The 13121-nt window shown below is 39.1% G+C and overlaps 1 protein-coding gene across 1 annotated transcript; it reads left to right on the top strand.

Moving 5' to 3' along the window:
• Nucleotides 1-4291: 4291 nt before the first annotated feature.
• LOC311089096 (extracellular calcium-sensing receptor-like) lies at nt 4292-8476 on the top strand (the record flags this gene model as incomplete). Its single annotated transcript, XM_084123546.1, has 5 exons — nt 4292-4585; nt 4864-5649; nt 5873-6094; nt 6328-6451; nt 7563-8476. The coding sequence occupies 5 exons, from the start codon at nt 4292-4294 to the stop codon at nt 8474-8476; spliced, it is 2340 nt and encodes a 779-aa protein (XP_083979672.1).
• Between the last annotated feature and the right edge of the window lie 4645 nt (nt 8477-13121).

A 13121-nucleotide genomic window follows, 5' to 3' on the forward strand; every position in this document is an offset into this window, starting at 1 on the left:
GACCATCCTGGCTGGGTATTTTACAAGGCCTTTGCCACCTCTGAGGAACAAGGAATATGCTTGCTCCAAGACGACGCACCACCAATCCAGAGACCCCCTGTCATCAAGCCCCCTGGCCTGGATTTGAAAAGAAAGAGTTATCTGTACCAAAATATCCGTGAGTTCTGCACAGATAATACAAAGGACATTACATGCCCAAAACCGCCAGTAAGTTGTCCCTCTCCCTGCCCAGCTAAGAAGAAAAGAGCTTGAATCTGAGTGAGTGTATTTATTTTGTATGGATGTACTGTAAGTGAGTGCAATTATTGTGTGAGTGTATTTATCTGCAACAAGAATCCATTACAATGTGTTTATTATTTATTTTAACCCAATATTTAACTGTTGGTATCTTCGTTATGAATTTGTTACACTGTTATTGTGAACTAACTCTCACTTTCTCTCTCTCACACACACACACACACACACACACACACACACACACAGACACAGACACAGACACACACACAGACACACACACACAAACACAGACACAGACACACATACAGACACACACAGACACAGACACACACACACACACACAGACACACGCACACACACACACACACACACACACACACACACACACACACACACACACACACACACACACACACACAGAGACACACACACATGCACGCACACACACTCTCTCTCAAGCAAAAATGTAGCACCTCTGTTCAATTTTTCTGATTTTTGTAAATTTTTGTAAAAGTGCCTTTTTAATTATTTATTCAAATAAAAACTTTAAAAAAAAAATTGAGCTTCAGCCTGGTTTAATAGCATTTATATATATATATATATATATATATATATATATATATATATATATATATATATATATATATATATATATATATATATATATATATATATATATTTATGTCTTTGGTCAAATTAAGCTGTAAAATAAATAGTTTATCACTTTAAATGCAATGGATTTTGAAAGATATCAACAAAAAACGGGCAAAAAACTTTTTTTTTCAATTTCAATTTCAGTTTTTTAAAAAAAAACTCAGGTTTTCAATTGGAAAAAGAGGGCAGACGACCATAATTCAAATGTGTATATCTTTACAACCATTCAAGCTATGACTTTGACTATGATATCATTTGAAAGCTTATGGTCTCCTCTTTCCATTAATATCAAAATATCAATTTGTCAATTTGGGTCACTGTGACTCATTTTGCTGGATCAGGTCACATTTGTCTGTGCCAAACATCACTAGAAACTGTAGCTCAGCATTTCGCTTTTACTCTAGTATCAAGAGGAGTTCAGCTCAACCTAGGCAGTCTGAGGAGGCCACAGGGCCTGCAACTTGCATTATTAGCCAATTGCAGAAGGCGGGCCCCAGCCGGGTGACTCACAGTGAGAGGAGGCATACTAGTTACATGCCTGCGTGCATATATATTCAAACGCACAGATAGACTAAACACGAAATACGCATGTGCACGCCGTCAGCGTTTTCACAGGTTTGCGTTTTTGAAGTTTGCGCAGAGATAACCTTATTTCAAAACATTTTCAAGGTTTGCGTTCTCGAGCCACCAGGCACTGTTGTTGTGCGATTAAGCAGGTCGGAGCGCATTAAGGGTTTTCTGTTAGAACGGTGTCGTGGTACCCTAAGTTAATAACTAATGATCTTTGCAATGGAAGTGAATCAATCAAAACTAAATTTAGCTGGACAATAACTTTATTCTAGGGCTGCTGTAAAGCCAAAAAATGTAATTTCCTATTATCGCTGTAAAGCTGCTTTGAAACAATCTATATTGTTAAAAGTGCTATATAAATGAAGGTGACTTGACTTGACCAGGATCACTAGCTGCCAGTCTTGGGCTGGAGAGGCTCTCCTCGAGGAGTAGCCTACTCTGAGCTACTGCAGACTAGGAGGCAGAGATGCTATAGCAAAAACCGCCTCTGTCTAAGAGACACATGCCTAAAGTATTAAGCCTAGGCCGGATATCGGGGTGGCCCAAAAATTGAGGGCCAAACACACACGCATTCATAACCTTCCTGGAGTTCAGTGGAGCAGTAGCTTCAACATAATGACTCTCTTAAGCGAGAGGAAGCCAACTTCACTCACCACAGGGAAATTATCAAGGTGACCTTACCACAGGCCTCCACTTGAAAACATCATCTACCTGGAACTCAGTGGAGCTGGGAGCGCCTGTGATGGATCACTTCCCTCAAATCCTGCTTCTTTTTTCTCTGGTCGCGCCTTCTCCACAACCTATTTCACGGAGGAGGAAGGATTCCACAGTGGAACCTATTCCACTGGTTGCCTGGGCGCAGAGTCAGACCTGTGCGGTATGCATGATTTAAATGCATGATTTTCCAGCCACAGCTTCCACGGAGGTGCTGAAAAGTTCGGACAGCGAGACCAGGGCATCGAGGCAAAAGCCCTTCTCTTTCTCCCTAATGTCCGCCAGGTTCACCCACAGGTGTCTCTCCGTTGCCAACATCTCCACCATTGATCTACCAACTGCGGCGGCGGTCTGCTTGGTGGCGCGGAGAGCCAGGTCCGTGGTGCAGCACAGCTCGGATACCGCATCAGAGGAAAAACCCTGACCTTGATCTAAGTCTTTCAGCAGGTCAGCCTGGTAAGCTTGAAGCACTGCCATGGTGTGCAGTGAAGCGCTAGCCTGTCCTGCTGCCCCGTATGCCCTGCTGTTCAACCACTATGTGTTCTTAAGCGGCTTTGTAGGCAGGGCTGGAGCTTTTAGAGTACACGTAAATCTCCACGTATCCATGCTCATGCACCCCCTCGACATTTGCATAGTTTGCATGCCTATGTCGGTGGATCTGGGCTGAATACAGGTTCTTCCATGCCTTCTCAAGCTCAGTGTGGAGGTCTGGAAGCAATGGAAGGCTACAGGAGCTGGAGGGTTATGGCCGGAAATAAACCGTTCGTCTAACCTGCCACGAGTAGTCTCTTCCCTAATGCACTCCCACGACAGTTTGAGCCTGTCTGAAGCACGCTCCATAACCCCCAACAGCTCATCATACTCGGGGCAGGACGGCCACGAGGGCTCAGATGACTCATCTTCTTCGCCCTCAACAGCCATTTCTGCTGAACCAGAGAATGCATTAGATGCCGCATCCTTGTCCAGTAATTTTCTCACGCGCTTCAGCCACTGACAAGAGCGCTCTGCTCTTGTCAGTGGCTGAAGCGCGTGAGAAAATTACTCCTCTCTCAAACTCTTCAGCCAGCTCCATTTGTGATCCCCACGACCTGAATCTTCTCTCCTCCTCAGCATGAGAGGGACCCTAGCTGCCGGGCACAGATGATTGTCCCTCTTCCTTCGAGAAGATAGACAAACAAAAGCGGAGCGTCCTTACAGGGAAACACTCGCAGTTCACGCAAACAGCTCCCTCAAGAACTGAGAGTGTACGTGCTCATCGCCCAGACAGTGAACACACAAGTCATGTGTGTCTCTATGGCTATAGTAATTGTTATTATTTTTGGCTGCATGTATAGCAGAATTCATCATAGTTGTATCACTGAAACATAAAAACTTGGCAAATTGCTTGCAAAATAAGTAGTAAAGGAGATTAAAAGCAATTAAAATTAAAAGTTTAAGAGATTAAAAGTTTTTCATTAACCTAATTTCTCTTGAGGCTGGCGGGGGTGGGATTGCCTTAAATAAGGTCTTGGTTTGTGTGTTTTGATCCACTTGAGACACGTTGTTTCATTATGATTTACTGATATGAAATATTAACCACACCCTCTTGTACAACATACAACAGTATGTTGGCTGGTGAGTATATAAAACAAGGCTTAACTCCCATCTCACATTTGGAGTGGTTGTTTGCCAAGCAGGAGAAATGCATATTAATATTTTATTGACAGTGACAACACTGTGTATTACCAGACTTGTTCCTGCTGTGTGGGGGGTTAATTTAGGCACATGCATCCTCCAAGGTGACCCTCAGCCCCCTGCTCTCTTCAAGGACGCAGACTTCATCATTGGAGGGGCTTTCACCATTCATTACTATCTAAGGACAGAGAAGCACACGTATACTAGACGGCCACAACCACTGGAGTGCAGTGGCAGGTTAGAATTTAATATAAAATGTAATTAATTTTTTAACAGAGCAGTCTTGAGTGGGTTGTTATTTTGCAAAATGTATGTTCATAACTGTCATTTTGCTTCAGTTAATCAGAATCAGACCATCAAAACGTTCACATCCTTATTTTTTAAAATGTTAATTAGTATAATTTAAAAAAATAATTAGTTTTTTTGTGTGTACTTCAACAGCATGGACTTCAGAGAGCTGCGCTTTGCTCGTGCCTTGCAGTTTGCTATCCAAGAGATAAACAACAACTCTGATCTCTTACCGGGCATCACATTAGGGTACCATATATATGACTCTTGTGGCTCTGTGCCAATGGCAATCAAAGTATCATTTCAGCTTGCCAACGGACTAGATCTCATATTTAACAACACTGATTCCTGTGCAAAATCAGCTGCAGTTCTTGCACTAGTTGGAGAATCTGGTTCCACACCATCTATAAGCATGTCAAGGCTTTTCGGTCCTTTTGGAATTCCACAGGTGTTTGCTCAGTAAAACTATATTTTAGTCTTCTAAGAGATTTCCAAAATAAATACAAATGTGGCGCTGTGCCAGAAACTCAAAAATCATTGTATTTTTGCCATAACACAGGTGGAAAAACTTTGAAAACATTTGTTAAAATGACCATCTGTCAACATTTCTCACAAGACATATAATGAATGTATTATTGTAATAGGATCAAAAAGGTATACTTAAAGTCCTTATATGTTCGGAAACATTTTATTTGAAATGTTTTCTTCCTCTCTTGGTGCCTATAGGTGAGTCATTATGCAACATGCGCGTGTCTCAGTGACAAGTGGCAGTATCCTACTTTCTTCAGGACCATCCCCAGCGATCACCATCAAGCGGCCGCACTGGCACGGATGGTCAAGCACTTCGGATGGACGTGGATTGGGGCTGTGCGCAGTGATTCAGACTACGGGAACAATGGCATGGCATCATTCCTGAAGGCTGCTGCGGAGGAGGGAATCTGTGTGGAGTATTCTGAGGCCTACTACAGGACCCAGCCACGCAGTAAACTGAAAAGAGTCGCTGATGTCATTCGCAGATCAACGGCTCGTGTAATAGTTGCCTTCTTGGCCGCAGGTGACATGAGATTTCTCTTAGAAGAGCTGAGTCAGCAACCTCCTCCTCCGATGCAGTGGATTGGCAGTGAGGCGTGGGTTACAGACCCAGAAATGCTGCGGTTTAATTTGTGTATCGGTGCTGTAGGCTTTGGAATCCCGCGGTCTGTTATCCCGGGATTTCGTAACTTTTTACTTGACCTGTCTCCAGAGCAGGCGCTGAAATTTCCCCTGCTGACAGAATTCTGGGAAAGCTCATTTAGCTGTAGTCTAAAACAACAGACAGGTTCTTCTACTGGTATGCCAGCATGTGATGGCACAGAGGACCTGCGCACATTACAGAACCCGTACACAGACACGTCCCAGTTGAGGATCACTAATATGGTGTACAAAGCCACATATGCTATAGCACATGCTATCCATGGCATTGTCTGTAATGGAAATTATTGTGACAAAAACATCAAATTTGAGCCCCGACAGGTATGTTTGCTTATTGTGGAATTCTTTTTTATTTATTTTTAACAATACGTTTACTAACGAGAATTAAAAATTCTCATTAAAATGCAGTATTATTTATTTACTTTTTGTGTAGAACTACTGTATTTTTACAACAACACCAACTATTTCAGCTACTGATTATCAGCAAATAATTTTAGTCACAACCACGTCATCACAATTTATCTGTATCTTGTCTATCATGCAGGTTTTTGATCAACTCAAACGAGTGAACTTTACAAAAAATAATTATTCTGTTTCATTCGATACCAAAGGAGACCCCATGGCCACTTATGAACTTGTAAATTGGCAGCTTCAGGGAGACAGTTCAGTTGATTTTGTTACAGTGGGTCAATATGATGCATCCCAGCCTAAAAGCCAGGAATTCAGTCTGAACAGAGCTATCTTTTGGTATGATGGCAGTGAAAAGGTATAAGATGTGTTTATAAAATGTGATTACTTATGAGTGTTGTGAAATACCCCTGTTTTTGTATTTTTCTGAAGACATATTTTCTTCTAACAATATAAAAGGACAGTGTCATACATTTATGTCCTACACTTCTATTAAAACAATTAATTAAAAAATTGTAAAGTGTATTATTCATAAAAATAAAAATAAAATAAAAAGTAATTTCTGACTCTGATGCTGTTTGTCACCTGCAGGTTCCTGTGTCTGTGTGCAGTGAGAGCTGTACTCCAGGTTCTAGGAAGGCTGTGCAAAAAGGAAGACCTGTCTGCTGTTATGACTGCATTAACTGTGCAAAAGGAGAAATCAGTAATGAGACAGGTAATATGTTTAGAGACATTCTTCTGGATAAATCACAGATGGTTCTGAGCCAGTGACATAAAAGACAGTTTATCATAAAGAAAAGAAAAATCTAGTTCAAAACTCATGCACAAAGTTCTTACAAATCTTGGGTAAGATGGGGTAAGAATAAGATGCATTTTATTTTTACTGTTGACCATAAACGGCACAAAATCTCAACTTTTGATGAATGGCTACTCTATTTTTAATTTTGTCACTTTATGTAAATATCAACATTTGTAAGATTCAAGTCAGTCATAAAAGTTTTGAGGTTAATTTATCTAATTTTGAAATAGTGACATTAATGACAATGTCAAAATAGTGACGTTGGATTATTGTTGAACATCAACATTTTTTGTTTTTCGGTTTGGTAATTGGGAATTTGTGGACAGATAAACGTTTTTGAATTACTGAAAAAATAAAATTATGGAGTAAGATTGCCAGTGTTTTCTACAGTATTACCTTATTGAGGATTAGTGAATGTTTGCACCTTTTGTAATAGTACCCCCAATTGTCCTTAGTGTGAAAAGTTGGATCTCAAAATTAAATATGCTAAAGATGCTGGAAAACCAAAGAGTATGCAGGACCTGCAGGATTTTTTTTTTTTTTTTTTTTTTTTTTTAAGAACAGTGGGCAATTTAACTGTTCAGGATAAACAAGGCTCATGAACAACTATCACAAAACATAAAAACAGTCATTGATCATCCAGGTAGTAACACAGAGTGTTAATAATCAAGGCATTAAAACAGTCATTGATCATCCAGGTAGTAAACTTTTGAACTGGTTAATTTGTGTACAGTCATTTTGTTATGTGGACTATATGTAAACATCTGTTTTGTTAAAATAATTATTTAGGGCAGTACTAAATAAAAACATGATGCCATATTTATTTCTTTACTGTTTATTAACATTTTTCAAAGTGTATGTAAACTTGGTATAATATGTACGTAAACGTTATTGGCAGCATTTTAATGTAGGACAAAAATGAGCACCATATCATAGATCCTGCTTTTTCCATTGAGTTCCATTGAGTCTCCATTTTCTTACTGTGGTTCATGAATTACTGTTAAGCACTGACTTCTTCATCTTCCAGATTCTTTAGATTGTCACAAATGTCTACCTGAGTACTGGCCCAATAATGAGAAGGACAAGTGTCTTCCTAAACCAGTGGAGTTTCTCTCCTGGGATGAGATCCTTGGGATTATCCTGGCTGCTTTCTCTATTGCGGGCTCTTTAGTGGCTTTGAGCATGGCTTTAGTGTTATACAAAAACAGGGCCTCTCCGATAGTAAAAGCCAACAACTCAGAACTGAGCTTTCTGCTGCTCTTCTCACTGACTCTGTGTTTCCTCTGTTCACTTACCTTCATTGGTCGGCCCACTGAATGGTCCTGTATGTTGCGTCACACAGCATTTGGCATCACTTTTGTCCTCTGTATCTCTTGTGTTCTGGGGAAAACAGCAGTGGTGTTAATGGCTTTCAGGGCTACACGTCCAGGAAGTGATGTTATGAAATGGTTTGGGCCTCATCAACAGAGACTCAGTGTTTTTGGTTTCACTCTTGTACAGGTACTGATATGTGTGCTTTGGTTAACAATATCTCCACCATTTCCTTACAATAACATGCAACACTACAAAGAAAAGATCATTCTAGAATGCAGTTTAGGATCATCTGTTGGTTTCTGGGCTGTACTGGGTTATATTGGCCTCCTAGCTTTCCTTTGCTTTATTTTAGCTTTTCTGGCCCGAAAGCTCCCTGATAACTTCAATGAGGCTAAATTAATCACATTCAGCATGCTCATATTCTGTGCTGTTTGGATCACATTTGTTCCAGCTTATGTCAGCTCTCCAGGGAAATTTACTGTAGCTGTGGAGATATTTGCCATTTTAGCTTCAAGCTTTGGTCTGATTCTCTGTATTTTTGCTCCTAAGTGTTTCATTATTATATTTAGGCCAGAGCAGAATACTAAAAAACACCTAATGGGCAAAGTACCATCAAAAGCCCTCTGAGTCACACAGTACAGTCACTGCAGTGGTGTATACAAACACTCGCAAATTACATATTCTGTGATTCTAACACATCAATTGTTATACTTTTTTTCTTAATGGTTGTGCTTGTAACAGTTAAAAAAAAAAAAAAAAAACAAGATGGAAAAATATATAATGAAATCATAAGTATGTCAATTTATATTTTTTGTAAATTCTCTTTACAATTCTGTTTGCACATGCCAACTTTGATACTTCATTTTATAAAATAAAAGGCAAAGGTTTTTGGTAACACTTTCTATTAAGCCTGTATTTATAATGCATTCTAAGTTTTTTTTTTTAATGCATTATAATACATGCATAATGCCTTACAAGCAACCTTATAATATGTTGTATCATCTGATAAATAATCACAACACTTACAATACATTAGAATACTTACATATTTGTAGTTATAACATTTAAAAGAATAATGCATTATAACACAAAATGAAATCTGTATTTATAATGCATCATAAGGGCATTCTTAATGCATTATAATGCACGCATAATGCCCTATAAACAACCTTATACACAACATGCACAATGCAAGATTTAAAGCGTGCATGGAAGATATACAAAATGGCTATATAGCGCCACCGTGGCAACAGGACAGCTAAACTTTTGAAAGAGCACCTCAAGGTCATTGTGTCATATCCTCCAGCTGGAGTACCCATGAGCTTCTTCAGAGGGCACTCCGTTTGTCTCTGTGTTAATATTAAGGACTATATTCCCCATAATCCTTTGCCTGGACTCATTATGGCTTCATTCAGTACACCTGTGTATTGTTACCTTGTTAGCTCTGAGTCTGCTCCAGAGCCCGCTCTAGCCCATGAATCCACTCCAGAACATGCTCAGGCCCCAGAGCTCCCTGCCTGTCCTGTCTCGACAACGGAGGTTGCCCTTGAGTTCCCTTTCTGCCCTGATGCGACCACGATACCATGATAAAAGACTCTGTTCACCTTGTCATAGACAGTATTCCTGGATGTCCTGCCTGCCCTGTTATGGTCACAGAGGCTATAAATAAACCCTCTGTTTGTTTTGACATGACCCCTGAGGCCAACCCTAACCTCTCTGTGCTCTGTGTTCCAGTTTCTCCTGATCAGCAGCGGTGGTCTCCAGTTCCTCCAGATATGCCCTGGGGATGTTCAGCTTCAGCGTGGTGGTCTTCGGCCTCGCCAGCTCAATCTTCCTGGTCACCAGCTACTTCCACTCCGCCGTGGGGGTCTTCAGTCCCATCTGCTCTACTGTGGTGGTTGTCTGCTCCACCGTGGTGGCCTTCTGCTCTGCCCTGGGCACCTGCCCGGCCTGCTCCGCCCTGGCCATCTGCACCACCATCTCCGCTCTTGACACCTTCCCTGCCTACTCCGCCCTTGCCACTTGCTCTGCTGGCTCCACCCTGGCTACCCAATCCGCCTCGGTCTCCAGTACTGCTTCCTCTCCACGAACCTGGCCCTCTGTCCCTCCCCCTGTTCCACCTTCGCTCCACCTCCCTCCTGGATTTTATTTGTCTGTTGTTGGAGCGTCTGGTAGCCGCTCCTTAAGTGTCCTCCAGAGGGCACTCCTTTTGTCTGTGTTAATATTAAGAACTACATTCACCACAATCCTTTGCTGGGACACATTATGGCTCCATTCAGTACACCTGTGTATTGTTACCTTGTTTGCTCTGGCTTATTTAAAGTCCCCGTGAACCGGAAGTTGCAAACGACTTTTCTTCAGTGTTGTGACGTATTTCCAAGTGAAACGGAATATTGAACAGAGGGCAGGGTTTTACTTTAGCGCTCCTCCTCTCCATCTCTCGCTCATAGCAGACTAACGGTTTGAGGGGAGTGGTTTAGCATTTTCAACCCAAGCCGTCAAACTGACGTCATCAGAAAAGGAACGCCATTCCAGACCGGAAGTAACTTTTCAGATTTTGATTAAAGATTACGACGGCAAACAATTTTTTTCTGTGTATTAACTTGCACGGATTAATTGTTCACCACAAGACTAGTAATATGCGCTAACAAAGTAAATGGGGTCAATATTGATTTCATGTCGACTTTAAGCAGTGTCTTCTCATGCATTCTTTGTGTAGTCTTGCTAGTATGTTGCCACTGTGTGTCTGAGCTGTATTCTTGTCCTGGATCCTGTGTTCTTGACTTCTGCCTGGTTTTTTATATTTGACCCTGTTAGGATTATCTTGATTTCAGCATGTTTGTGATTGATTGTTGCCTGCTTTTGACTATTCTTTGGACTACCCTTAATAAAGACTGCACTTGGATCTTCAGCCAAGTCTCAGAGCAGTTATCGTAACAAATTGAATGGGAATACTGGCTTGCCAGGAACTACCCCTCAGACATTCTTGGTCGCCTCATACATATACGCATTACCAGTGTTGGGTGTAACGTGTTACTGTAATTAAAATACTTATCCACTGAAAAGGTAAAGTAAGGGATTACTGTTCATTTTTAGGTAATTTAATTACAGTTACTTATAATGTACTTGCATTACATACAGTAAATTAGTTCAACAGTTATACAATAAATCAATATTGAATTTAAAATCTAAATTTATCGCCTAAAGGAAAAAGTGAACGCTGCCTCTTTTTAATCGTTAGCTGTAGTGCAGTTGCGCATGACGAGTTCACGCCAGTTGGATACGTTGTCTGAAGTGGAAGATGTCGGCAGAAGCAAGTGGCTGTTTTACCAAATGGAAATATTCCAATTACTTAACTTTTTTGACACAGGTAGACAAGAACATTATGGTACAATGTAAGCTATGTTCTGGGGAGAAAAAACTGTCGGCCGCTGTCAATAGCACAAGTAATCCTACCTGACATGGCAGCATCGACAAACACTTTTGAGTGATCCATGTTCGTCAACAGATAACGCTACGGCAACCCCTGTTAATCAGCCAAAACTTGATTTTACACCGGTGGTGCAGAAAGTGTCTGAAGGTGAGCTTAAAAAAAAGTATTGCAGGCTAAAGGTTACAGTGAATTAGAAATTAGTTAATTTCGTTGAAACACATGACTACATAGGCTACATTATGTATGAAATATAATATGGTACTCGTTGCTTTGAAAGCAAGTTTCATGTTTACTAAAATGTTTAAGTATTATAGTATGTTTTAATAAAGCTAAAATGCTTTAAAAGGATAAACTATTCCATGTTTGACTCATATTTAATTATTAAAAGAGTTTCATTTCTATTGTCTATCCGGTCAAGGTTTATAGGGATTTTAAGAAGTAATTTGTTTAATTACTTGTTGAGTACTTAAATTACTTTTCAGACAGAGTAATTAGAAAAGTATTTTAAATACAATATTGATGATGTAATTATTAATTAGTAATTAATTACTTTTTTGAAGTAACTTACCCAACACTGCGCATTACATACAACTTACATGAATGTGGTTAACCAGACTGTAAAATAACATATATTTGTGCATGCACCTCAAACTATACCTGTTTATATTGTACTGTATATTTAAATGTATATTTATTTATCATTTCCAGGACTACAGCAAAAATAACCAATAAGCTGGACATAAATAAAAACAACAGTTAATAACTGCACATACACTTGTGTTATAAAACTTCTAAATATCGATTGAAAATGTTTGTTAAAAGTTTATTTTAGTATATATAAATATACAAAATATACCCCCCATATATACCCCATATTACTACATAGGTATTAGATTTGGTAAAACCTTGTAATTTTACAGTTTATATTAATAAAACATAACTTTGTTTTTTTCCACTGTTCCACATTGTACTTTTCCACACAACTTTTTACCTTAAGTGAAATGTCTTATAACCACCTCATGATATTGTATGGCTGTTTAAAAGAAGTCTTAACTTTTGTTACTTTACTTTACAGACAAAGACCACTAAATAGTATGACCACATTACAAAGCTTTTTAGATGTTTAAAAAAATACTTTGTTTTTGTCACTTTACTTACAGCAGTAAAATACCACTCATAAGATGTAGCATGATACTATGCAGATCTTAAGTAAACAATGTCAAAATATCAGACTTGGGAAAGTTAAAGATATGAAACTATGGGATATATAATCCATTATAACTTAAGTGAAAAAAATTATGTTCATTGTGTGTTATAAATCATACTCTTAATAGTTATAACCACAAATAGGTAAGCATTTGTTGTTATGATTATTCATGAGATGATACAACACATTATAAGGTTGTTAATACGGCATTATGCGTGCATTATAATGCATTAAGAATACCTTTATGATGCATTATAAATACAGGCTTCATCTGGTGTTATAATGCATTGTACTCTTAAAGTTATAACCACAAATAGGTAAGTATTATAATGTATTGTTACTATTGTTAAGATAATTTATCAGATGATGCAACATATTATAAAGTTGTTTGTAAGGTATTATGCATGTATTATAATGCATTCAGAATAAAATGGCTTTATTTATTTCAAAGCCGGTATCAAGTAATTATAAATTGAGAAAATTAACTAAAATTAGTTATTTATTCAATTCAAGTGACAGACTATTGGCTCTCATATATTTACAAAGAATACAACAATCATAGCCAAACAATATGATAAACTGGAATGAAATGCTGTCCAAATGGACAGGGTCAGTGTCATGTTGATAACATT

This window comes from Abramis brama (assembly GCF_963993115.1).
Source record: "Abramis brama genome assembly, chromosome: 9".
Taxonomy (NCBI): Eukaryota; Metazoa; Chordata; class Actinopteri; order Cypriniformes; family Leuciscidae; genus Abramis; species Abramis brama.